At 44.9% G+C, this 21,146-nt stretch overlaps 1 protein-coding gene across 2 annotated transcripts in view; it reads right to left on the reverse strand.

Moving 5' to 3' along the window:
• Positions 1–21,146, reverse strand: part of TUBE1 (tubulin epsilon 1) — a 317,390-nt gene that overhangs the window by 157,950 nt on the left and 138,294 nt on the right. For both annotated transcript variants that reach the window (XM_069607852.1, XM_069607853.1), the window contains 2 exons: positions 15,536–15,590; positions 6,249–6,364 (listed from right to left, as the gene is read on the reverse strand). In XM_069607852.1, the coding sequence (XP_069463953.1) occupies positions 6,249–6,364; positions 15,536–15,590 (171 nt within the window). The remainder of the gene's footprint in view (positions 1–6,248; positions 6,365–15,535; positions 15,591–21,146) is intronic.

The following is a 21,146-nucleotide window of genomic DNA, read 5'->3' on the forward strand; positions in this document are numbered from 1 at the left end:
GGTTCACAACTCAGCTGAGGGGACATCCACGATCGGGACGGAGTCTGTGTAGCACCAGACAGATGCCCACAAGTTTGCAGCCGGAACCGCGCTTGACGAGACGATGCACTGCAGCAATGCCAGAGGTCCCAGGGTATTTGGATATTGCAGGCCTGGAAGATCGCAGCTCATCGGGGGATTGCTCAAACTGTAGCTGGTCTTGAGACTGGTTAGGACCACCAGTCCATGGGAGGAAGTCGTCCGGTCTGGATCTTTCTTGTCGCACAGAAGTGAGGGCTGGAGCTGCATCAGTTATTTGGGAGGTGTCCTCCTTTCTTATTCTTCAGAATGGATCTTCCAGTGGTCGACTTTGGTTGCAGCATCAATGCCCTCGACTATTATGCAGGGACCCTGCCAATCATCAAGCATGCTACATTCAAACTTTCGGTAATGGCAGACACCCAGGCAGAACTGGATCCATGGAGACACACTGGAGGACAAAGACCTGCATAGTTTCAGTGACCTGCCAGTTTCCTGTTCGCCCAGAGACACTGGTGCCACTGGGCCGGCTTCCCCAAGGGAGACCGGCAAAGACAAAGAGTGAGCAGGACTTCCCACACCGTGGTCGGCCGAAGAAGGCCCAAGAACAGACAAGATGTTTTTTGCAAAAAAAAAGAAGAAAGGCAACATTTTGGAACAAGGGTGCCCCATGTATCCCTTACCACAGCTGTGAATACAGCCTGTTATTAGACATTCTTCAAAAGATGCTTCCCACAGAAAGACATTTTTTGGACAGGTGGAGAATCTGCTACAAATCCTCTTAATCGTTTCAGCTTCTTCTAATGAGGCTGATAGAAGCTTAAATGGACTAGACGACTGAAAATTACTGAAAACAAAGCCATGTTTTAACAATGTTCTTAAAAAAGACTGAATCTTCACAAACATTGTTTTGTTGAGGGATGCAACCTTCAGGTCTGCATCATTTCGTTTTTGGTTCGACTGGGTTGTTTCACTAGCAATGTGATGTATCCACTCCAGGCTGTGCCTTGTCCTCCTCTGAATTTCATAGGTCCTGGGCCCCTGCACTTGTAAACCTCTGAGTACACCCAAAGGTTCCTTTCAGTGAAACCAATCAGTTTGTCACCATCAAAACAAAGAGCCAGACCCGAAGGTTATTTAGAAATACATATGAACGTAGAGCATGAAAGAAAGTGTCTAGTGAGATATAGAGGGAGTGTATTAGGGGAAGTTGATGTTTAAACCTACAGTTTATTAACTAGTTTTAAGAACTGTTAAGAGGAATTTCCAAAATTAACCATGGGGGTGGATTGGGAGGCCAACCTATTATGGTGAACAGGGAGATGTTGAAATCTAGCCAAACACAATCAAGGTAGGTAGCAGACTAGCAAGGCTTAGACTCAGGAGGGGTGTGAGTGTAGTCTAGGGCCACAATGACACACCCACAGAGAGCACTCAAATAATTCAAGTTGGACAAAGAAGTACACAAATATACAATGATTCCTTAGGCCTTAAATATACACACTAAGCAATGAAGCCTCGAGTTAAGTATTGTCATGCAACTACTATAAATATTTACCCTTGGGTGTTCTAAAGAGAACTCCACAGGTAAGTAATCAGTCTAAGAAAGGCATGGAATCAAAGCAAGACAGACACAAGTGATCACAATTCAAGGGTGTTTGTTAAACTGAAAAATGGGTCGGATAAACGCCTAATCTGAACCTCAATCTAAGATGGGAGCAAGCTACGATGAGCAAATAATAATAATACAGTCCTAGTGGAATGCAGTCAAAATATAAAGGACCTATAATAAGAAAACCTATTGCCAATCCTTACCGCTATGCTACAAAAGAGTGTGGGATGATGTTCACAAGAAAAGAAAGAAGTGTTCACAAAATGATAGTCAGGATGTTACGGTCTTCCTTCCCCATGTTTTTTAGCACGAGACAAGGCGGGACTCTTGGGCACAGCGCACTCCTGGGTTTCTCCTGCACAAGCTTACAGTTCCTTTTCTCTATATCAGGGCCTTCTGCGTTCAAGTCTCTTCTCATGCAAAGTCTCTTGCTTCAGAGGGCCCGATATACCAAAACAACAAAACACACAGTTCCTTCTGATAACATTCACATAGGGTGATTATTCTTCAGCCTTGGATCCCCCTCAGCCTAGCTCTGATCCTCCTCTTAGTGGTTAGCCACCCTCAATCGGTCTCAGACCAGCCATATACTGGGGACATCCCTCACTCAGACTTGTCGTCACAATGTTGTTCACTTAGCTTCGCCACACTTTTCTCTTGAGGTGCCTCAATCGGGTCCACTATCGTCTTTCACTCAAGTTCCTTATTTGTAATATTCAAAAGTCTCAATGTCTTTTGAAACAACCACCTTTTAGTTAGGTCCCCCTCATCCGGGCTCAGACCTTCCACATCACTTGCCAACCTTAAACAAAGACTTCCGAAGGGTGATCATGTCTCGCTGGGTCACTTTGTTAGCCTGTGGCAAGGGCGTGTTTAATCACAATAACCAGTTGGCACAGCGTTCCCCTACCCCGGGTGCAAATGCCTGCCTCACAATTCCCCCATTTGGGTTCATAAACCTACAATCATTGTACAAAGGGCTTTGTTTGACAGGTGTATGACCACCTTGACACCTCACGTCGGCCTTCCCTGTGGCCTCTTGGACCTGGTATTTTCTTTACCCTTTTAATTCAATACAGTCTCTTTGTTCAGGATAGTGATACCAGTTATTGACCTCGGAACAAGCGCCCACGTGGTGCTGGACCACCCTATTTCTGGTACCAAGTTTGCTCACAAAGTACCTCTGTCTCTTGATCTTTTTAATGTTCCAACCGCAACCTTGAGTCTAACACAATCTGGCCCACTATCAGGTCCATCCCACTCACCAGCTGTGCTGAACTCGTTGGTGTTTCTTTTGCCGCTGGAGTCAAGGACGGTACCATAATGGCAACCACGTCTCCCCACCCTGGCTATCAGTGCGGGAGGGTTTGATGTAACGTTGACATCCGTCACACCATTCACCAGCTGCGATTCTCAGTCCTATGTCTCTTTTGTCTGAGGCTTTGTGGGTCTGGCTTGAAAAGGGCAAGGGCAACTCCCTCTTTGACGTCCTTTCAGGTGTCGTCACCTTTCTCCTCCATTTAAACTGCCGTCTTAGACTGCTGTCTTGGAATAGCTGTCTCCTCATGCATTCGGGCCTGCTCGGAGTGTGCTTTTGTGCTCTGCCTTTTATCTCAGTGGGGAAGGGTGTTGTTTTTGACAAGTCGCCATTTTGTGTTCCGTAGAATGTGATGCAGTAGAAGAAGTGTGGGTTTTCTGGAGTCCTGTCCCGCTCAACTAAGGTGTCATACCCTTCATACCATGGCGGTAATTGGTATGGACAGAGAACTGTGAGGCGCAGGGACACTGGCACGTGTTTCGGCCTTGAGGTTTCCCTCGATGGAGCAGTTATGTGCCACTGGAAGAGCTCAATGACTACACCCAGATGGGGAGACTCCCCAAAAGAGTCTTCATGCCAGGGTGCTTTGAAAGAATGTTCTCTAACCTTGTCCCAGGACTCCAATAAGATCTTCATGTGTTGAGGAGGGACCACATGAAAAGTCTCCTCCCAGTGCTTCAGCCTATACTTTTGGTGACTTCAAGTCGCTGGTCATGCATGCTTCCCAACAGTGGTCTGGACCAAACACTCCAAGCAAAGGGAACACAAGTATTGTACAGTGCAGTGCCATGCACATGATCCGCACTCTGAGAACTCTTTATTGCGGACATGAACCATGGGAAGGGATGGTGGGTGCTGTGAGAAACCTGAGTGTTTTCTCCCAAGTAGACTTCGGGAATTCCTTATTCAGGAGGCCAGGGACGGGCTGGCGCTCACAGATCCCAAACCTGGAGGTGGATGGGTGAGGGAGGATCACTTGGGTAAGGGAGCCCGGGGTTATGCTTGGAAAAATATCCACGGTGAGATGCGGTATTATACTGAAGAAAGGGACGAGGAAGACGTGCTTCCTCAAGCTTTTATATGTTGCACCAACTCTACCCCCCTTTCATGCAAAATACCTCCCTTATTCCAATCCAACAAACCCTCTGTATCTGATAAATACCCTATGAGCCCAAACCCTGTTGCACTTAAAACCCACAACTCACAGAATCCTTGTTTTCCTGCTTTCCACTCAAATACCATCTTTCGTCTCCACAAACTTTCTGGTTATTATTTTGCAAACACCCAGTCTACTAGGACAAAACACTACCTCCCCCACAATCCCCCTTGTTTATTTCAAGACAGTAAACCTGGTCATTCCTGTCTGTCTCACAAATACTATCAGTTTCACCCTTCTAAGTTTATCAAACCCCCTGGTCCAAACACTACAATTTCATATAACACCTTTGCACAACACGAAAGACAACGGACTCATGTTAAAACTGTTTACCTGACATGTCCCAACCTAAAGGTCAGGCTAAGTCAGGCAACTGACCAAAATCACACACATACACCTGACAGCCCTTTCCTTTCCCCACAGGTATAAAAGGGCGAGCACAAGAGCACAGGATGAGCAAAGACGACCGAAGAACGTGAGAGCTAACTCAACACAACAGTTGAAGAGGAGGAGAAAGACGGCAAAGACTGAGAGGGAGACAAGGAACGAGTCGACCTTGCCCTTTCCGACAAAGGCCTGTGAAACCTCCGCAGAGAGAACGAATGATAATTCCGTGAACAATAGCCAACGTGTATTGCAAGAGATGTGCCCGGTACGTGAGACCATTCTCTGCTGATTACCAAGCCGGGGATAGACGTTGGTCTCAGTGGTACAAACCTTGACTCCAAGACATCAGAAAGCCAAGCAGGTCATCACAGCTGGATGAATAGAACTTTGAAAAGCAAAAGGATACTATTGAGAAAGAGGGGGGGGAACCAGATACAGAGAAGTCCTGCTCCACGTGGGTGTTCATGCAGGAAACTCTGGGCGATTACCCAACTGTAAAAAGACTACTGTAACCAGAAGTACTTGGGAAGAGGCGAAGAACGGTCAAAGTGGTCATATAGGGGTCTCGTAAAATCCTCTGTACCGTTGAAAGCCTTTGAGTGAAAGAGAACTGTGAAAGATAAGGGAAGTGAATCCTGCATGTTGAAAATAAGTACATGAATGGTGTGCTATAAAAGTCGGCGAGAGTGTATCTGGCAGAGGGAAGCAGACAACCAGGGGCAAAGGCAGAAAACCTGTTTAAAAAGACATTTAGATTTATGAAAGCATGAACATTGCAAGACAAGGGAAAGGGAAGTGTCTTCCTTCTCTTTTGGGGTCCAGGCCCGACCGAGGGAAATCCAGGGGTGGAAAGTTACCACCCAAAGTTCGCTGAAAAAGGAACTTTCTTGCTAATTTGTTGAAAACGTCTGAAGGGTCAGCGCACAGAAGAGGGGGACCCAGAGTTGAAGCCATCACCCAAAGTGTTTGTAGAACAGAACTTTGTGTTTGTTTGTTGAGAGTATCCGGCCCCGAAGGCAAGAGAATCTACATTATAAAGAGACTTAACCATCGAAGAACCTGATAGTTGATACAGAACTGTTAGCTCGTCGTGCTGGGAAGGCTCGAGCGTGTGCTGTGCTCCAAAGTCCCACCTTGTCCAGTGCTAAAAACATGGGAAAGGGAGACCTTTAGGCAATCACATCCTGACTTATTATTTGTGAACACTTTTTTTCTTTATTTTTGATACCCTATCCCACACTCTTTCTGTAATTAGTTGTAAGGAATTGGCAATAGGTTTTTCTTAGTATAGGCCCTTTTATTTTGACACACCACCACTGGGACTGGATTATTTTTCATTTCATGGTCAACGCTTGCTCCCATCTTAGATTTAGGGGTGTTTTTCCAGCCTGCATTTATAGTTCAATAAGCACCCTTGGACTTGTGTCTGTCTTTACTGTTGTCACCACGAGTTCTTTACAGTGCCCGATAAACAATTGTGAGGAAATAGGAAAAGGGCGCAGAGTGCTGCTGTTGTACAAGCCCCTCGCATGTGGAAAAAGGGACTGGCGGGCATTGTCGGTGGACAGAGCTTTTTTTGAAGAGCATTGTTTTGCTGTGCAAAATAAGCTAGTCTCGTCCCAATGAGACAAGAGACCCATAATTATAGTGGAAATGGGGGTGAGACGTAGGAGCATGAGCAATACACTTGTACATCTCAAATTATAAATGCATTTTCAAGCTTACAAAAAATAGTCTCATTAGCAATCTGTTCTTACCAGTTGTTTCCCGATCCAGACACATCGGTTATTAGCTGTTTGCTGTCAAATAAGTCTCTCATGGGTCCCTGAAGAATCTCATTAACAACTCCCTCTTCCATATCAATCAGAACAGCCTGAGGGGGAAAAAACAAATTAGGTTTGAAATTATTCATGTTCAACCATACTACACATAATTGCTTAATCCTTTTCCTGCCTTTAGGACATAGTCCCAGAAGTCTATGGGTATTGTGGTGGCTGAGCGAGTGAGGCGGCAGTCAAAGGGTTCAAGCGTCACTCAAACAATGTTCTATAAACATATTAAGTTGAGTCAGTTACCTTTCCCATCGTGGAGTCTATTGCACTGGTATTCCCATAGTCCGCCCTTCCACCAGAATCAAGCAATGTGAAGGAAGTTGACAACCCAACGATCTTTGGTTGAAGTCCTTTATTTAAGGGGAGCTCCCCAGAGCCATTCACAGCACTGACTTTTACTCTTTTCAAAACTCCAACCGTCGCAGTGGTCACGCGGCTCTCATTCCAAACATGGACAGAGAGCACGCGTGACCGCCGCGAGGAACCAAGTGATTCCTTACACATCTTTTCCCCATAACAGAACAAGTAAAAAACATCATTTATAGAGAACATTAAAAGATACTCTAACTAATGTATATAACCTCGTAATATAGGAGAAAATTTCTCACATCAAAAGAATTAAAAATTTCAATATTCTCACATTAAAGAAATTTGACACGAGATGTCTAATTGTCTTAGGTTTACGAATACTTCAAGTTTCATAATCTCTCATCCACACCGGCTTTGATCTAGACCTATGTGAACATTCTTCATTAGGTTTTGCATTTGGTCTTGTGCCTGTATCCATTTCTCCTCCATCGTCTATTTTTCCCCCCATCTACCACTCCTCCTCCTTTCCCTTTCTTTTCTGTCTTATTATTATCCACACTGACAATTCTTTCTTTCACTTGCTCACCCACCTTGCTCACATTCACATCACCCACGCTTGCCAATCTACCTTTAGACCAAACTTCTCCTCCTTCCAGAATGACAACATTACTCTTTACAGCACATATCTTCTTTGGTCCCAGGAACTTACTCTCCACACATTTGTTTACCAGTCTGGGATTTTTAACATACACCATCTCTCCAATCTTCCATTCCTGTTCCTTCACCCTCATCCTGTCATCAAACAGTTTCTTATTCCTTTCTTGACTCAACGTGATAAGTTTCATAATGCGATCCCGATCAACATTTACCACTTTGGCCATTCCAAGCCATCCTGGACAAAGTCTTGTTCCAGGTTCCCTACCTTTCATGGATACGAATGGAGATACACCAGTTACAGAGTGTGGCGTAGTGACATAATTCCACGTTAACATCTTTAACATCTCCCTCCATGGTTGTCCCGATTTCATGGCCATCTGCAGACCCCCTTTTATGTACCTGTTGACTCTTTCAACAAGGCCATTCGCCTTGGGATTATACAATGCAGTCCTCGTGTGTTTTATGCTATAGCTTGCCAGAAATGTTTTCATGGCCACAGATACAAATTGTACCCCATTGTCAGACACAATTTCAACCGGTACTCCTTCTTTAAGGAAAACTCTCTCCAAGAAATTAATCAACTCGTTAGCCGTGACCTCTTTCACCGCTTCCCATTCAAACCATTTGGAATGAAAGTCAACTAGAACAAATAAAAACTTCAAACCTTCTCCCAGACCTGCTACTGGACCCATAATGTCCACCGCCAACTTACTCCAAGGTTGGTCTGGTATTACATTATGTATTAGTGGGGCTTCTCTTACCACTATGCACTTATCACTAGTTTGGCAAATCATGCATTCCTTGACACACCTTTCGGCACTCCTATCAATTCCCGGCCACCAATAATTTTGCCTCAACTTCCTTTTCATGGCAGCTTCTCCAGGATGTCCCTGATGAGCCAGCATAACCAACACCGACCTGAGAGATTTTGGAGGAATAATGCACTTTCCTCTTCTTAATCTGTCTTCACACAAATTTATTTCATCTCTTACCTCCCACCATGTATTGAACTTACTGTCCATTCTCCTTTGGCGGCCACCCTCTCACGGTCCATACCTTTACTAGTTTTAGATCCTCATCTGTGCTTTCTTCTCGTGTCCACTCTTCTTTACTAATGGCACCCTGTATTTCTGCCACTACAGATTCTTCCTCTATCTCTCCACCCTCTACAATATTAGCATTCACTGGTAGTCTTGACAGGCAATCTGCCACCACATTTTTCTTTCCTGGCAAATAACTTACCTCAAAGTTATAATTTTGGAGTCCCAAACCCCACCTACTAATTCTTGGGGAACCCAAAGCCCATCTTCCAATTTCGAAAAGTTGAACCATGGGCTTGTGGTCGGACCTGACTACAAATCTTCTTCCCCATAAAAAGTACCTGAAGTGGTTTACTGCCCAAAACATGGCCAAGGTTTCTCTCTCTATAACGGAATATTTGCACTCTGCACCTCTCAGCGTCCTAGACGCAAACGCAATAACTCTCTCTGTGTTATCTTTGTCATACTGCACCAATGTTGCTCCCAGCCCAAGCATGCTCGCATCTACTACCAAAACAATCTTATCCCTGGGATCGAATCTACCTATGGACGGTGCTTCACACACTGCTTGTTTGATACACTCAAAAGCCTCCTCACATTCTGCTGTCCATTCAAATTTTGCACCCTTCTTGAGCAACATTCTAATAGGAATGGACACTTTGGCAAAATCTTTCACAAACTTGTGATAATATTCAGCCAATCCTAAAAACGACTTAACTTGTTCTTTATTCTCTGGAACCGGCGCCACCTTCACTGCCTCCACCAAATTTCTCTTGGGCCTTACCCCTTTTTCATCTATCTCGTGTCCCAGATATTCTACCTTGTGCACTGCAATCTTACACTTGCTCCTTTTTACCGTTAACCCAGCCTCCCCCAATCTCTTTAGCACCTGTCTCAACACTTCATCATGTTCTTCCGGGGAACTCGCATATATTAGCACATCATCTTGGAACACGATAATGTTCTTTAGTCCGCTCAACACAGATCACCCTTTGGAATACGGCTGCCGCTGAAGCGAGTCCAAACGGCATCCTGCAGTACTTAAAAGTTCCAAACACAGTGATGAATGCAGTTAAATGTTGACAATCTTCCTTCAGTGGAACTTGATGGTATGCCTGAGAAAGATCGATGACTGAAAATACCTTGGCATTGTTCAACACAGATAACTTGTCACCAATTATCGGCAGGGGATGTCTATCTATTAAAATATTCCTGTTCAGGTCCCGCAGGTCTACACATAGTCTGATGTCTCCATTTGCCTTTGCTGCCACTACCACTGGCGACAGCCATTCAGAGCTCTCACTTCTTTCAATTATTCCTCTTTGAAGTAGGGACTCCACTTCCACTTTTAGCTTTTCATTTAATTCACGAGGTACGGGCCTCACCTTGTGCACTTTTGGACTGGCTCCTGCCTTTAGTCGAATTTGGTGCTCAAATCCCTTTAACACTCCCAATTCATCTTGAAATACTTCGGGATATTCTTTCTCCCACTTATCCTTCAACTCAGCCACGTCAATAGGCCTTTCCGCATTTGCTTGAATTCTGATTCCCAACTTCCATTTTTCACCCCATCCCAGGAGTGATGAGCCCTCTTGAGTGACGTAAATCTCAGATTCACAGCTTCTCCCTTTGTACTTTATGGAAGCCTGGAACATCCCTACAACTTCAATTCTCACATTCCCATATGCATAGGGTTCAATATTGTGTTCCTTCAACTGCCTTACGTCTCCCTGCACGCAACTCAAAAATGTTGCCTTCGACATCAAAGTCCACGGTGAACAACTGTCTACCTTCATTGTTACTACTCTCCCATTGATCATGAACACATCTGTTGGTGCTCCACCTTTGTTAGATACTTCCGATACTTCCAGTACATGCTTTGCCTGGCTGCTCATGCCCATTGCATGATGATCTTCTTGTTCCGGCATTCTTCCTCCTGCCTCAATGTTTTGCACTACTCCAGATTCACGGCAAACTCTCGCAAAATGACCCTTTTTCTTGCATTTTAAGCAGGAGATGTTCCTGGCTGGACAGAACATGCTTGTTGAGATGTGGCGGTTACTCCCACACTTGTAGCACCTTATTTCCTTGTTCGGGACCCCCTTGCGGAATCCTCTCACCGCGGCTACTTCTCCTTCCGATTTTTCTCCCTTCATAGTAGTCATATACTTATGAGTCTGTTCCATGCTTCTTGCCGTGTCTATGGCTACCTCTAGTGATGCATCCTTGGACAATAGCCTCTCTTTTATCTTTACATTATTTGTGCAACGTACCAATTGGTCCCTTATTAGAGAATCTGTGAGTAGTCCAAACTCGCATGTATGGCTAAGGGACCTCAAAGCTGCAATAAAGTTTTCCACTGGTTCCTGCGGATCTTGTATCCTTTGGAAGAACTTGTGTCTCTCAAAGGTTATATTTTTCTTGGCCTCAAAGTGAGCTTCCAACTTCCTTTCCGCCATGGAATATTGATCCACCTCCCCTTGACCCTGCTGGGGAGGATCAGACAAACCATCATACACACTCCTGCCTTCAGGTTCCTAAATTGTGTAGTAAAATCGCTTCTTTTCTTGCTGACGCGAATTTATCCCCTCCTATAGCAATGAGGTAAGTATCAAATAACTTCTTCCACCTATCCCACATTATTGGTGGAGCACCAGGTTCTGCCAGAAACGGTGGCGGTGGTGACATGCTCGCTGCAGCCATCTTTGATTGTTATGCTGGTGTTATAGTCACATCAAACTGCTCCAATGGCACCTATGCACTGTCAATGTTCCCCCCAATGTTCCTCTTATCGAAACTTCCTTTAGTCTTGGCAAGAATTTTACTTAAATCTTCTATTGTACCTCATCAACTTCCAGTTTGTGTCAAAGATGACTACTTCATGCAGTCCAGCTCTCTGTTCCAATATTTCTATTCACTCATCTCCTCAGAAAGCTTCCCTCCGTGGTTGTGCTTCGTCCCTCCCACCCCCTGCTCCTCACCTCTTTCAGTCGGATAGGAATCAGGGTGGGCGGCATCAACCAGGATCAGCTGTGCAGGCTCACCGCCGTTCAGAGGCGGAGGGAACGTCCCTCTGCAGAGCCGCCGAGACCGCCTCCCTGCAGCGCCACGCCTCCAGGCCGCCGTGGAGACAGTCCCTATGCGGCCCCACACCTCTCCTTACGTCGATGCGTGGATCCCCAACGCCGTCTCCCTGCAGCGCCACGCCTTCAGGCCGCCGCGGAGACAGTCCCTCTGCCGCCGCTCACACTACGCGACTCGCCTTGTCCTCAGTATGTACCCGCCCATTAAATCGCGGGCAGGCCGGGACGTCCCACTGAGGCTCCGTAACGAGCTCCTCTTCGCCTGATCCTCGTCGCCAATTGAAGGAAGTTGACAACCCAACGATCTTTGGTTCAAGTCCTTTATTTAAGGGGAGCTCCCCAGAGCCATTCACAGCACTGACTCTTACTCTTTTCAAAACTCCAACCGTCGCAGTGGTCACGCGGCTCTCGCTCCAAACATGGACAGAGAGCGCGCGTGACCGCCGCGAGGAACCAAGTGATTCCTTACACAATGCCATAACACAGAGGACTGTAAGTATTCCTTGGACATGTAAAGAAGTCCACCCTGTCACCGTCAGCTGAGCAGAGACACAGCAGTAGGGCCAGAAAGAAAAGCATATGACATTATGAGGGAGTACTTTCTCACAGAAGGGAGGCTGGAGTTAGGCGGACGAGTCGAATACACAGAGACCTCCAAGTGCTAAGAAAAGGCAGGCATATAAGCAAGCAGCTGGATGAGGCAGTGTTTTGCAGAATCAGCAAATGCCTGACCAGAACCAGTGATGGAGTAGAGAAGACCAATGCAATGTGCATAGGCGGTGAGAGCAAATGGATGCGTAACCAGTTTACACAATTGTTTTAGGCACCACTGGCCAACATATACGAGCTGTGAAACTCCAGCCGATTACCAGTCCTGGGGCCAATCAGGTGTGTAAAGAGAGAAGGCCATCAAGTAAGCACTTAGAAGGATTACCATTTCATGGAAAAGTCCTAAGGCAGAAAGTGAGCTTCTAGCTTTTCTGGAATGCTCCTGCAAAACAATGTGTAGCCCATTGGAGAATATCCATTCCATCCCTGAATAGTGTTAAATAGGCCTGGAGATAAGGGAGGGGAACCCCATTGTCCTATTGGTACTGGCAGTTTTCCTAATATAGAACTCTAAAATCGGAGAAGACTTGGCAAGTAAGGTGAATCATGCAACTCTATAGGAATCAGCGAACATGTACGGCTATCTAGGTAAGTCAGCATAAAAGTTGAAGTAATCTCCAAATGAGCTAGTGGGTTGATCCTCCTCCAGGCAACAACATGGTTGCCCAAATCCTCCAACAGGTGCAATACTTCTGAGTTCCAGAACTCTCATTAGTGTTGTCAGAAAGTCAACATTTATCAAGTTGTATACCTTGGTTTTCTGGGAACCTGCCAGGAGAACTGCATTTATATGCTGCTGATGAACTTATGCCCACAGACTCAATGGCAGTGACCATCTTTGCTAGTACACACAGAAGAACAATGCAGTGACATTGTCCATCTGGATGAGGGCACATTTCAGGAACTCATTGCGTTTCCAGATATGCATATGAAAATATGTATTCTTCAAATTGATGACAATCCATTCCCCCTTCTTTTACAGCAAGATGAACCCCAAACTCATTATTTGATGATGGCACATATACATCCTTACTTCCTCTTTACCACAAATAAGCAGGCACAGCAGCCTACATTCCATTCCTGTGATGTTTTAAACCCTCAGGATCTTGAAACCTTAGCTGGATCTTCAAATTAGCTTTCAAATAGAAGTGGCCAAAAGGAGGAGAAGGTAGCGGAAAGAACTGAGAGGGACCCTGAAATATTGTGAGATCACAGCTATGGTTTCCAAAATAGCCTTGCGACTACTTTATGGGACAGCATATAGGTACACTATACATTACTCCCTACAGGTTACTTACTACATGATGGCAGAGGATTGGAGGTGGGTTGTTTTTACCCAAAGATATTTTTGAATAAATGTCTGCATGTTTTCTGCAGTTTTATCCCCTCAACACTTTAGGACCATGAGTCTGCTCCTCCTGTTACAAAAACCATGCAAGTTCTTGAAGGATCTGGACCTAAAAGGGATTAGCTTGGGATGTGTTAGTACTTTTAGAAAAATACTGTGCTGTCCGAGCACCAGAAAATAGATATGCATTTAGTCTGCTGGTCAGCAGTTGAGCCAGCAAAGTTTGCGTACCTTCTCTGGGGCCTTGTTCAGAACAAATTATGATAGAAAATGATTAATGTTGATAGCCGTGCCCTTGTACATGCACACCCGGGTTCACCGCCCACAATGTAGTGTCCATGTGCCCCTGTCGTGAACTCATTAGGCACATGTTACTGGGGCTCAGTACAGTCCATACAGGATTGGCGGGTGCGCTTGGGAATGCTGGATTACCCTGCGCTCAACCGTGATGCACAGATATTTTGGGATGCAGCTTTTGTGGAGTAGGCAATAGCGGACTGGCTCAGCAATTAACATGGAGGCTATGTGCAAGGTACACAGTCAGGATTCCTGGCTAATCCATAGCTTTATAATGCATGCGTTCTTGCCATTAGATTTCCAACAGCCCCTTTATGCGATTCTGTCATGCTGTGCTAAAGCAGAGTTCATTTTTTACGGCAGCTATGTAGGTGATGATGGTACTTCACAGTTGCGTTGCATTGTTCTTCAGTGAGAACTGTCAATAACTCGGTTATCTTGTGGTCTGTGATCTTCAGTTTATTCTGACTGAAATTGTCGCACACGTGGCTCTGGTTATGTTTAGGGACTGCAGGGGTTTCGTTTTTTCAGGTCCCAGGCTCACGTGGCATTAATGATCAACTACTGGGGGTATCTTCACAATCGAGGAGCATATAAAGGACATGAGTGGTTAAAAAAGTTATTTCAAAGAACACATGGTTTAAGGCTATTGTCCAAGCTTGCCCAGCCAAGGTAAAGGAGGTGCACATAATCTTTTCTGCACCCCAACAGTTATGTGTTAATTTGCGACAGGTACAGAAAAGAGTTTTACTACCTGGTAGTTCTAGGTCATGTTGCAGGTTACATCTATGCTTTCTTACAATGGGAAACGTAGCTAGGGTAAAAGTCCCAACACCCAATCACAGGGATGCATTCACCTCTGCACCCCAGCCAACACATTATACTCACTGGTTTAAGCAGCTAACTTTTAGAAACTATTAGAAATCCTTTTAATTATTTACATCTTCTCTCTCCCAGACCTCACTGTTTGGAACCATACTGTCATGTTTTGCTACCTTTTTATGCTTGGAGGGCACTGTATTGATATGCCATTGATAGGGCACACTTTAGTCATGAAAGTGTTTTGCTTTATTATTTATTATTCTCCCTCATAACCTCCCTATTCTATTTGCTTTGCACACATTTTGTTATCTGTTTTTTTTATTTATTAACCCAGTTTCCTTTTTAATCTATTAGTCTCACATCTCCCTGTCATGTCATAAAAATAGTAATAGATCTTGTAATACCTATTTTCGACATGCAATCTGAGATTTAAAACAATCCTCAAATTGTGGTTCCACTTTGGGGTTTTGACACTATGCTTGCCCCACAAGTTTGCTATCCAAGATGGGCTCTGTGTTCTTTGTGTCCCTACGCTCTATCCCTCGATTTTGGCCTTCAAGACATGCAGTATGCCCCAAACACTTTGATCCTACCCTCGAGGGACTAATCAACAGTGTAATGTATGTATGTTAATAACATATCTGAACACATTTGCCAAGAACCCCTTACCCAAGGCGTTCTTTCCATACTTCCGTGCCCCTATGCACACCGTTCACTTGGCGGTCTCTTACCACAGTCAGCTCCTATTTGCTGAACATATAAAGTGTCACAAACTAGCAAAATTCAGGCCTCATTGATGGGTATACTATTGTCATTAGACTTCTTTTGCTTCACCCGCTGACTGATCACAGGCATTTGTTCACCGCAGACTCAGTCCAGGCAGTGTACAGCTTCATCAGTGCAAGACCTTTGGATTGATTTTGCACTCTAAAAGCCAGTGCAAATATTGCACGTAATGGATATATAATGATACCCGTGAGAGTATTAAACTCGAAATATAAACGTACCTACTAGATAATCAAGGTTTCCTTTAAGCAGACAACTTACTCGAGCTTTAAGGGAGCAAATCTTTCCACTGTGAGCACCTGGAACATCACGGTTCCTGAAAGAAATAAAACTGAATGAACATCCACAACAAAAACAAACATTTCACTTTTAATTCTACTTCTTGCCACAATGTTCCTCGAGCACTGTTCAAGAATGGCATGGATCAATTCACTTTTTACTGTGAAGGTTTTATTGATTTAAGCTAAATTAAATATTTTGTAAAGGGAGGACAGAAATTCATCAGCTGGTTCCATGACCCAACAGTTTCCCAACTATGCAGGGAATTACTTCTTCATTGTAAAGGAAATAAAAAGCTAAGAATCAAACAATGACAGAGCCAAGTTCAGTCTTTTGGGTAGCAAGAATGTTTTCTGTGTTGTCAGGTACTGCAATCATTTAATAACTAGGTCAGGTCTCGCCACCATCTTCTGCCAGCGACACCATCATATACCCAGGTACATCTTTTTGTTCAATGCCAGCATGGGAGAAAAGTCTTTTCACACACTAGACAGTAACCAATGTCAGCGGCCACTCTGCTTTTGCACAGGGTTGTGGCCCCACCGTGGAAGCTTGGGATAGGTTGGAAGAATCAACACTCCTCTGAGAAGCAAAAGCACTATAAATGTGCTGGAAAAATGCCCCCATTCTCCACATCTCTCTTTTTAAAAAAAAACAGTAAGGTAGATACAAACAGATTGGTAACAACGTTCTCTCCTGCGGGAAATCAAGCCCTTCATCCCAGAAAACAACTTCAGATCCACTGCCCAAGCCTTGGTCCTCTCCCAACTGGATGGTAGCAATGCCCGTTGAGAAGGCCTCCTGACAACTTCCCTGGCTCCCCTGAGATGTGCCGTGCATGCTGCAGCAAAACTCAAAGGACTCTGTAAATTCGACCAAATCACCTCGACCCTCATTAAGCTGGACTGGCTCCAGCTGCAAGCCCTTATCTTCAACTCCTGTTGCATCATCTACAAGGCTGTCACCCTGAAGTCTGCAAGTTACCTCATTGAGAAACCTAGCATCTCCAGTGGCCTGCAATCCGCCCGACATAAGGAAACGTGCAGACTTGAACTCTGATGGTGCAGGAAGAAGCAGAAGAGCGCCTGCTTCATTGGCTTTACCTAGAGTGGGAACCCTGTTTCCTCTGTCATCTTCCCCTAACACACCGTCATGTGTTGTGATGTACGCCCTCCCGTTCCCCACTTAAAAAACATTTGCAGACAGACATGCGACCCACACACACACAAGCACCCACACACACATACACGCGCACACACACAGACACACACACACCCCTCCCCAAATCCCTTACTTACCTCACCGTCTGCACCACGGTTTGTGCCCCGAATTAGAACCATATCCTTTATGCGCAGTAAGTGCATGCATTGTTCCCCGACAGGCTGCCATTTGGTTAAATCGGCCTGTAGGGGAAAAATGTTTGATGGAAGTGGGCCATACATACTTCATATGCTACGTGGGATGTTACATGCCCAGAATGCTCGAGGGGGTGGAAGGGCATAGCCTCTCCAGGAAAGAAAGGCCCTACTTGAGATGATATTTACTAAGATGGAGGTGAAAAGTGGCCCTTCATCGCTGGGAGGATGCGTTGGGATGTGAACCAAACTTGCATGTGAGCCTGGGCATGTAAGTAAGTGATGCTGTGAAACTCAGGCATGCTGCAACAGCAGAAGATGGTGGTGGTTAAGTGAGTGCACGGAAACTGTGAAATATTTGTCTCATTTAACTTTTAACTTAGTTTCAAAATATATAAACTTTAAACATTAAACCCTAAACCAACTGCATACTGTAAACCAACTAAACTATAAACTAAATGTAAACTCTAAACTATTTAAACTAAAATCTAAACTATATTACCTACTAAACAATACTATATACTGCATTCCCATTCACAGATATTCATCAGGAGTTGCAGATAAATCTACTGTCAGATGAAAATCAGCGGCAGCCACAGCTGTGATTTTCCAGCTAGCTGGGGAATGCATTGCAGCATAGGAGGTTTCCACAGGTAGCAAGAGTTAGCAGTCTGCAGTGACCCCTGCCCCGGAAAAAGAAAAAGAAAAAACGGCCCGCCAGGTGCGCCCCCCACCTACCAGGACTGCCGCCAGGACTTCAAGCACTGTGGAAGAAGATAAATGGATAATTAGGGGAAGGTGCAAGTTGAGCTGGACGATATGGAGATCAGAATTGTCCATTTTGAGGAAAGGGGTGTTTCCGCAGGAATAGTCGTTTATAGTTCTCTTGCTCCCTTTTTTTCCTTTACTTATTTATTTTTACATTCTATTTATTTATGACTTGAAAGTGTAACTTTTTTTTGATAACACATTTTATTGTTTTTCATCTTAACATCATAAAACATACATTCTTCATATAAACATTCCACCTATATGACCAATAACTCAATTCTTGGTTAGGTGAAAGAAGAATAAAAGAGAAAATAAAAAAGAAAGGGAAGAAAAGTGTCTTGCAATGTCCGTTCTATCTCACGCTATGTGCCAGGTTGGATTACTTTTGTACACTGTGCCTTATCGTCCATTTTTCATGTTGGTACAGTCATTCACTGGGCCTCCTCCCATTTGTTCCATACCTTGTCCGCCTTCCTCGGGCACCCCCTGGCTGTATATACCCTACGTTCCATTGCAATGCAGATGTTGACGTCCGTCACCCATTGTTCATACTGCGGTGTTGTTTCCGAGCCCCACAATTGTGCAATGTGCCTTTTAATTATTGCTGATGTCGTCGATAGGAGCAACTTCTCGTATTTAGACAGGTCTCCCTCCTCCTCCACCCCAAGCAGGAATAGCTTCGGATCTCTGTGTATTGTTCTCCCAAGAAACTGCGAGAGTTCATCGCAACATTTTTGCCAGTACTGTTGTATATGGTTACAGTCCCACAGTATGTGGAAGAAGGTTCCCTACTCCCTCTTGCACCATGGACAGAGTGGGTCGGTTGTTTTCCCCCAGCGATATAGCGCCACCCTTGGGTAGTAGATCCTATGTAATATTTTGAGCTGAATAAGTCTGAGTCTGGCCGAAATGGCCACCTCCCGAGGGAACATGAGAACCCCCACCCAGTCTTCCGGCTGTATGGGTCCTGTATCCCTTTCCCATTTGTTTTTTAGGCTGGTTGGTTCGGTGGTGGCAAAGGAAGTAATTACATTGTACATGGTGGACGTTACTTTAGTCTCGATGTTTGCCTCAACTATGTTTCTTTCTAGGCGAGTGCTTTCGGCCATGTCTTCTAGTGCTGGGAGGTGTGCTTGCAGGGCATGCTGCATCTGCGCATATTGGAACCGTTCTGTGCCTGGGAGGTGAAATCTGGATTCAAGGGTTTCAAAGGATACCAGTCTACCCCCCTCCACAATATCGCCCACTGTATTGATATCATGTTGTAACCATGTGCGCCACCTCGGAAGCTTATTCACCTCAGGTAGATTCCTGTTCCACAGTGGTTGTAGTGGGGTGATTTTCCCTTCCCATCCCAGGAACCTGTGTGTATCTTTCCAAACTCTGGCAATGTGTGAATGCATAGACTGTGGGGTTGAATTACCTATTACTCTGTAAAGGAGTTCAGTTCGAGGTCTGTCGCGTCCTCCGATGCTTCCCAGTCTATTGTGTGGCAACGTGGTGTCCCAGTGCAGTAAGTCATTGACCACTGCCATTTGGCTGGCCCAGTAGTAGGGCTGTATGCGGGGGAGCCCTATTCCTCCCTCCCATATGGAGCGCTACAGAGTGCTCAGTGCAATGCGTGGATGTCCATTGTTCCAAAGGAGTTTTCTTAGTGTGCTGTCTATCTTTTTGAATTCTTTCGCTGGGATGTGTAGTGGGGCGTTTTGTAGTATGTATAAAAAACGTGGGAGAGCCATCATTTTGAATAACGCTGCCCTTCCTAGTAGGGTCAATGGGAGAGAGACCCAGTGTCTGGTATCTTCTGTGAATCTGGTTGCTATCGGGTGGAGATTGTTGGACACATTTGCTTAAGTCATTGAAAGTGTAACTCATTTTACTTTTGCTTTTACTTCTGTGTTGCTGAATATAAATCGGTGTTTCATCTCCTTGAGACATTTGCCATGGTATGCAAAGTTTCTTGGCTCACTGAAGCCACTGCTGTCCAGGCGAGTGGTAGCAGGATACATGGGTGGCGTATTGCTTAAGTTACGTGGGCTACTGGGCACTAGTAGTGGTGTGTCTCGGTCTCTTCTTCTATAGCTCTTTAAGGCCAACATCTCCTATTTGTGAGGTACATTTCCTTATCCACAGCACACCACCAAGAGAGTCAAGGCTTACACTGGAGTAAGGTGCACTGTGAATGCAACAACAAAAAATCATGTAAAGAGAGAGACATTCGGGGAACATAACTGTTCTAAGAAGAGTACATGATGGTCCTAAAAAAGGTGCCGTTGAAGGAAGGCATGCACTTGACCTCAGGTAGCGGGCCTTCTTTTGTTATTGTGATGTGTGTTGTCAAGATAATTCTTCGTGTTTCTGTAACAAATCAACCATTTCCCATAAAGTTAATCTGCTATCTTTAACTATTATTTTAGGGGAAGGAATTGTTAACTCAACTCTGGGTTGAATTAATATAGGCGTTATAAATTCCTACTGTGTTTGCCATAACTCAGTCTCTAGTACGGATTGCTGCCGCAGACACAAGCAGTAATGGTGGATCATGATGCTGTCCCAGGCAACTGTGCTATCGAGTCAGCAGCAGGACAAATTCACATCCCCTTAGATGTGCTTGCTCCAAATCCCTCTCTTCCGGAAAAGTACTTGTGCAGGGTAGGAAGTTATAGTTCATTTTTAGCTGACAGTCTTGTATTGTCTCCGATGGTCAAACCCCTCTCCCCCTGCTGCCCTAAAAGAAACTTCAGAACTGCCGTGGCAGCATGGCAAAATATGTTACGCATGCTTTTTTAGGCCACTTCTCCATTTTGATCTGCCAATAAAGCCGAAGCTTGTCATCTATAGTCAGTAGCATATAATCACTGCGCTACTGGTCACGCATTTCCTCTGCTGTGCTTCTCAATATGGGCATGTGCTCTTTTTCCTGTTTATGGGGTCCACATTTGGCTAAGCCTTTCCAAATAAGTTTCTGTGCTTTAGAGTGAGCTTGGGAAGTTCCTGTAGAAGGCAGGCTTGAACGTGTGCTGCTTGTAACAGAAGTAGCCAATGGAGAGGTAAGTGGTTTCCACTGTCCTGGGAGTTTGTTGGCAGTGGTGGGGAGTGTGCCACTGGGGCTACTCTGTGTGAAGGAGGAAGAAGAGGGTACTTCGCCAGTCCCTTTCCTGGGAAGTTGCACGCGAGACCTCTTCCTGCTCCATTTCAGTCTAGGACACGTCTTTTATTCTACCATATCACCCTCCGTAAGATGGAAAGGAAGCAGACAATTCAAATCTGCATCATTGGTTTAAAATGAACACCTCAGAGCCAACTGTAGTAGTTTGTGTTGATCCTGCCTTTTTAAGTGCTGGTGTATGCTTATTCAAAAGGTGCTAGAAGCCAGATGAGCCATTTCACAAGACCCCATTGCCTAGGAGTGAAATACCTGGATGACCCTGTTTCACCTTTGTATTGCATCACATATTCATTTATAG

The sequence above is a fragment of the Ambystoma mexicanum genome, chromosome 4q (genome assembly GCF_040938575.1).
Source record: "Ambystoma mexicanum isolate Mex_15411 chromosome 4q, UKY_AmexF1_1, whole genome shotgun sequence".
NCBI lineage: Eukaryota > Metazoa > Chordata > Amphibia > Caudata > Ambystomatidae > Ambystoma > Ambystoma mexicanum.